Here is a 6608-nt window from a genome sequence, read left to right as displayed (position 1 = left end):
TGTTACCTGGAGTGCAGTGGTGTGATCTCAGCTCACTGCAAACTCCTCCTCCTGGGCTCAAGTGATTCTTATGTCTCAACCATTTAGTAGTTGGGACTACAGGCATGCACCACCACACCCGGTTAACTTTCATATTTTTGGTAGAGACAGGGTTTTGCCATGTTGGCCAGGAGGGTCTGGAACTCCTGAGCGCAAGTGATCTGCCCGCCTTGGCCTCCCAAAGTTCTGGAATTATAGGTGTGAGCCACTGTGCCCACCCAAACATAGATATTTTATAGTCTCTTTTATAGTCAGTTGTTTCTAGTTCTGAAGTATATAAATTCTCCAGATTATTGGATATCCTCACTCTTGCTCATGTGATTTGTGTGACTGATAATTTTTATTTATAATATCGTACACTTTAAAAAATTATAATATTGCGATCTTAATTTCTACCCTACTGTGGGATTAGTGTGTATTCTCTGGAAAGGCTTTATATTTGTCTCTGCCTGGTCTCTAATGTTTCAACAGCCTTAAGCTGCTCTTTGTTAATTTCTTGGCTTTGGCTCCCTGAATCACATACATAACTGAAATTCAGACTCAATTCCCATGTGGATATAGGCTGTTTTACTTTATCTAAGGAGAGGGAAAAATATAGCCAGGATCAGTAGTCCACGTAAGCCACACTGTCATGTTTTCAGAGTCTTAGATCTTTAAAGGCCTCTCTCAAGTTTGACAGCTTAGACTAGATTAAAATTACTTAAATCTTAAAATACTTATATTTTAGACAGTTGCTTTCTGTTTTTAAAAGTTTGTATAAAACCTAGTTTTTAAGACATATTAAAGCTCAAAGATGGTATCATTGGTAGAAACAGAGCTTCTAATAATGTTCACAGCAGTACATTCCTATAACATTTTCAGAAAATTTCTATAAATAGACTGTTTTTAACTGTAGATTAAACTATTATGACCTTGGTACTAAGATACAAGATGAGTAAGACCCAATCCTTTCAATGAGATAAAGGTCTAATCGAAAAGAGAGATGAAGAGGCAGACAAGTGTGGAACTAGCTTATTCGTTTGTTTATTCATTTATTCTTTCATTCATTTAACAAAGTTAGTTATCTGATATGTGCTTGGTATTGTTCTAGGTGCTGGGATACAGCAGAAAATAAAACCTTCACAAATGATTTACAACACGGAGCTTACATGTAGTGTGATTTTAGTGATACGAAGAACGTTCTCTGGAAATTCAAAGAAGGAATATTAACAGTTTTGTATTCCTACCCTCAACTGTGCCTGTTGTCTTCATGTAGACACCTTTTGTTTTATCTTTTTCAGAAAATAAGCCTCAGTTTTTTCTAGGTACTGGAAGGGGGTATCATCTGACTGGGTGAGGGATAGCTTTTTAAACAGTCTTTCAGCCAAGATTTCTAGTTTTAGTTCATTTCATTACAGAGGTTCCTGGAGCTGACAATTCCTGAGACTTTATGTGTCGTTTGGTGTGTATTGAATTGCTTCTTCTTGGTTTTCCTTATTGACAGTTTAGGAATCAAACTTTTAAGAATCTGCTACGCTAGTTGCCACCCTCTATTTTCTGGCTTTCAGAATTGTGTTGGTTATTTCCTTTTAAATTTGTTCTGTGAAATTTCTTTACTGTTACTTTAATGACTTTATGAACTAAGATTGAATATGTGTGTTCAGTCTACCATCTTTACTTCAAATTCTAATTGAATTGTGCTTAATCTTGTTAATCTATAGTAGGTATAAGAAATATTTTATTTTCTTCTATCATATATGTGTGTAAATATATACATATTTAATTAATCACAAAACATGAAGAGAATAGAACGTTATAAAATGTTGGGTAGGAGGCACAATACTTTTGTTTCAATTTTGTCTTTAGTATACACTTGCATTGTGATCTTTGGGCAAGCTACCTTATCTCCTTGAAATTCAGTTTTATTACTTGAAAAATAGGAATTTTGGCTAGGTGCAGTGGCTCATGCCTGTAATAGCAACACTTTGGGAGGCTGAGGTGGGCAGATTGCTTGGCTCAGGAGTTCAGGACCAACCTGGGCAACATGACGAAACCTGGTCACGCAAAAAATACAAAAAATTAGCCGGCCGTGGTGGCACATGACTGTAGTCCCAGCTACCCAGGAAGCTAAAGTGCGAGGATCACCTGAGCCTGGGAAGTCAAAGCTGCAGTGAGCCGTGATTGTGCCACTGCACTCCAGCCTGGGCGACAGAGTGATACCATGTCTCAAACAAACAAACAAAAAGAAAGCTAGGAATGTTGATGATACCCACCTTATTAGGGTTGTTGGTTAAGATCAGTTGATAATTTCAAAGCACTATATAAGCTTTAGGGGTTTTAGTACCATGCCACTTATTCAGAATTAATTTTATTAATAATACAGTGTATCTGAGAATTGAGAAGTAAGTTTAAAAGTCTGTGAACAATAAAAATAGGTATTATATATTCTGTATGTGAAAATCCATACATTTTGTTGGTAGATCCTCAATCAGACCCAGAATCAATTTTTTATTTCATACCTGGTTTTACCAAGTTTGATATCTATGAAACTGAATCATAGATCAGTTAGATATGATAGAGTCTAAAGTTCAAGCTAGACTTGATAGAGTACAACTTTATTCTTCCTCACTATTGCCCTTTAAAAGGGCTGTGTTGACTTTCCTATTTCTTTTATTGGACAATATACTGGTCATATCACATAGCTTCTTTTCATTCACTTTCAGATACTAATAGTTTTATTTTTAGATACCCAAAAGTCTAGCCTAAACTAAATAGAAACTATAATCTCTTGTTGAATTAAAAATTTCCCCCTTACCCTGGTTTTGCTGATTTGGCTCTAGAACCTATTGAGGCTCAGGAGACATATTTGCTGCTTCTTTACTCTGCTACTCCCTCCTCTTCTAATCACGAGGCAGCTTTGCAGTGGAGTTATGTAAGGGACAGGAAAGATCTTCTCAACGGGTGCAGTGGTCATTTGGCTTTGATGTTTCTTGGGTGCAGCAGATGCCCCGTGTTGGCTTCTAGTTGACTGCTTTAATCTTTGCTTTTTAGCTGGGGACTTTCCATTGTGCCTTTTATTGATTCGGGGGGTATTACTTTAGCTGGCTGCTTATGATTCCCCTTTAGCTAATTCTGGTAGGGTGTGCCCCCAAAGACTCTCTTCAGTGGAGTTATCTGGTCCCACATGCAGACCTCTCTGAGAGGGCCTTTTCAAGACAACCAGCCTAGCTGCCTTGCATGGAATCTCCTTCACCCTTGAGGAACATGCAATCTTGTCGAAGTAGAATTTGCTTGTACTTTAATTCTCTTTACTCACTCTAGTCTTTCACCTTTAAACTTTCCAGGCAAATATCAGGCTCTGGTCTTTTTGTTCTCTAAATTGTAAGACACCCATGTCCAGTTGTTCTCTCTAAAATGTCTCATTTGACTTTGAGGAGGAGAGTTCAATAAAAATCTAGGAAATAAGTTATGGTGGTAAAATTATTTTCTGCTCACAAAAGGAAAATAATCTGATGAATTAATTAAGAATTCAAATGGACAGTCTTCCTCCCCTGCAAGTTCAAACATTGAGTGTACATACAGCTTAATAAAGAAGTGAATTGTAGTCATGCTGATTTGAAATTGACATACTTTATTTGGTCAGTGGCTGAGTCTACATGTAAATTTCAGGATCCTAACTTGTCATTCTCCTTGAATTATTTTCAAAGTTAGAGTATATTAACTAAATATATACCTCTAAATTTCCAGTTTTATATATGCCTCATTTGATTGGTCATTAGAGCAGGATAGTTTGTATTAGGAATTTTACCTTCTGTGTATCTGCAGCGGCACCTTTTGTTTTCTTTGGTCATAGCAAATTGGCATCATTAACAGGAGAATCCTATGACTTAAAAGAAAAATATACTCTCTCACAGCTCTGGAGGCCAGAAGTCTGAAATCATGATGTCAAGGGGTCACTCCTTCTGGAGGCTTTAAGGGAGGTTCCTTTCCATGCCTCTCTCCTGGCTTCTGAGGATTGTCAGGATTGTTAGCCTCCCCCGACTGGTAGCAGATCATTCCAGTCTCTGCCTCCATCTTCACTTGGCACGTGACATTTAGTTATTATCCAAAGTATAAACTTTATAAGCATGTGTTAAAAATTATAAATGTATAATTTTAGATGGCTAAAGTTTTCAAAAACCAAAGGCACGAGAATAGTAATATGAAATAAGAAAAAGCAAACTATTTCTTAAACTATTTGACTCAGAAAATTTTCTTCTTTCTGTAGCTGTTGGAAAAATTAGAGGAAAGCCTCTTCCATTACTCTTATTTTTTGAGGCCCTCTTTATCACAAGTCATGCTTTTCGACGTCCTGTTGATGCAGCTCTAACCCTGGAAGGAATCAAATGTGGATTATCAGAAAAACGGTTAGATTTAGTTATCAATTGGGTTACACAGGAAAGGTAAGCAACGTTAAGCTTTTAACTCAATTTTGACATTTGGTTATAAAGTTGTTTGCTCTAAAAATATTAATAATTTTCTTATCAATACATTATTTGGACATTTGCTTCAGGTCCCTATTGCAATTAATCAGAAAGTGTTTAGTGGTTGGGTATGGTGGCTTATACCTGTAATCCTCGCACTTTGGGAGGCCGAGGTGGGAGGATCACTTGAGGTCAGGAGTTCAAGATCAACTTGGCCAACATGGTAAAACCCTGTCTCTACTAAAAATACAAAAATTAGCTGGGATGGTGTCGCACAGCTATAATCCCAGCTACTCAGGGGGCTGAGGCAGGAGAATCGCTTGAGCCTGGGAGGCAGAGGTTGCAGTGAGCTGAAATCGCACCACTGCACTCCAGCTTGGGTGACAAAGCGAGACTCTGTCTCAAAAAAAAAAAAAAAGTGTTTTCTAAGAATTCATGGAGTAATGAGGCCCAGTCACAATGAGCCCAGATCGAGAGTTGATTCTTGACAGTTCTCAAGATGATTCATTATGACTTAATGGTGGATGGAAGTTGAGCAATGAAGATAGAGAATTGGTGAGTATCACACTGCTGGGAGGGAAAAGGCAGGAACCTAGTTCTAGGCAGGATGTGAGCAGATATAAAGGTAAACCCAGAGATAACATATAAGCCAGAAGGACATGGACTGAGGTCGCATTTAGAACATACAAGCCAACACAGATGGGCAGGAGGTGGCTTCTTGGAGCTGGGTCTCAGTACTGATTGGCAAGTTTGTTCAGGGTTCTCTTAGGTTACGTTCCCTAGAGCCAAAGCCTGAGACAGGAATTTGGATGCCTGTGATTGATAGATGGAGGGCTTCTCAGGCAATACCTAAAAGGGAGTGAGTGAAGCAGAACAGAGAAGGGGAAAGAGCCAACCAAGGATGTGGCCTCAGGAAAAAGTCTACTTTTGGCTTATGATGACTCTGGAGCATAAACCATGATACAGAGCTGTTCTGTGAGGCTAGGGCCTGCCTCTTGTTTCTTTCTGTCAATCGGTCAAGGGCTCTGAGCTGCCTGGAGAGGGTGGGAGCACTAGCCAAGAACAATTGCTGTAGAGGAGAGGCACCTGTGAGCCATTGACAGTCAATACTCAGAGCTGCAGGGGAAGGGTACACTGCCTAGTAAGGAGGATTTCAGTAAGGAGGACGCCCTAAAGCAACATCTATCCCAGTCAGCCATTTGCACAACACAGATCTATTTGTCTCTTTCCTTCTCACATTAAGTTCACTGTATCTCGACACAGCTTCTCCAAGATTCCGTGGTCATAATTCCTGAGAAAACTCACTGCTGGAGGAAAAAGGCAGAAACCTGCTTTTATACAGACTGTGAATACATGTAAAGGATAAGTAAGCCCTTTACATGGGAGGGATAGCTACAGCTGGTCCTAAATCTAGGTTTTTTTACAACTTTATTGAGTTATAGTTTACATAGAATAAACTACATATATTTAAAGTGTACAATTTGATGAGGTATTTTTTCTTTCTTTCTTTTTTTTTTTTCCTTTCTTTAGACAGAGTCTCACTCTGTCCCCCACGCTGGAGTACAGTGGCTCGATTTCAGCTCACTGCAACTTCTGCCTCCTGGGTTCAAGGCATTCTCCTGCCTCAGCCTCCTGAGTATCTGGGACTACAAGTGTGCACCACCACACCCAGATAGTTTTTGTATTTTTAATGGAGACAGGGTTTTGCCATGTTGGCCAGGCTGGTCTCGAACTCCTGACCTCAGCTGATCTGCCCGCCTCAGCCTCCAAAAGTGCTGGGATTGCAGGCATGAGCCACTGCACCTGGCCTTGATGAGCTTTTCAAAAACCAGCCTTACTGGGATATAATTGACATACATTAAACCACACATATTTAAAGTGTAGGATTTGACAAGTTTTGTCATGTACATATACTCATAACATCATCACCATAATTAAGATAATAAACATATGTTTCCTGATGTCCTTTGTAATGCTTCCTCCTCCATCCTGTCTTCTCAGTCCACTCTACTCTATCTCCAGGTAATAACTTATCTGCTTTCTTTCTGTCACTATAGATTAGTTTGTATCTTCTAGAATTTTAAATAAATGAAATCCTATAGTATATATTCTTTTTTTTTTTTTTTT

General features: G+C 38.8%; 1 protein-coding gene and 1 long non-coding RNA gene across 7 annotated transcripts in view; one reads left to right on the top strand and one right to left on the bottom strand.

Annotated features, from left to right (window-relative positions):
- CLHC1 (clathrin heavy chain linker domain containing 1) overlaps nt 1–6608 on the top strand; it is a 71104-nt gene that overhangs the window by 42828 nt on the left and 21668 nt on the right. For all 6 annotated transcript variants that reach the window (XM_037743409.1, XM_017542383.2, XM_037743406.1 and 3 more), the window contains one exon: nt 4286–4460. In XM_037743409.1, coding sequence (XP_037599337.1) covers nt 4286–4460 — 175 coding nt within the window. The remainder of the gene's footprint in view (nt 1–4285; nt 4461–6608) is intronic.
- LOC108313821 overlaps nt 3485–6608 on the bottom strand; it is a 188167-nt gene continuing 185043 nt past the window's right edge. Inside the window, exon 2 of the long non-coding RNA XR_001829241.2 lies at nt 3485–4389. This is a non-coding gene — a long non-coding RNA (uncharacterized LOC108313821). The remainder of the gene's footprint in view (nt 4390–6608) is intronic.

This window comes from Cebus imitator, unplaced genomic scaffold (genome assembly GCF_001604975.1).
Source record: "Cebus imitator isolate Cc_AM_T3 unplaced genomic scaffold, Cebus_imitator-1.0 Scaffold143, whole genome shotgun sequence".
In the NCBI taxonomy this organism is placed as follows: domain Eukaryota; kingdom Metazoa; phylum Chordata; class Mammalia; order Primates; family Cebidae; genus Cebus; species Cebus imitator.
The sequence above is the reverse complement of the archived record's forward strand: the minus strand, read 5'-3'. Positions and strand labels throughout refer to the sequence as shown.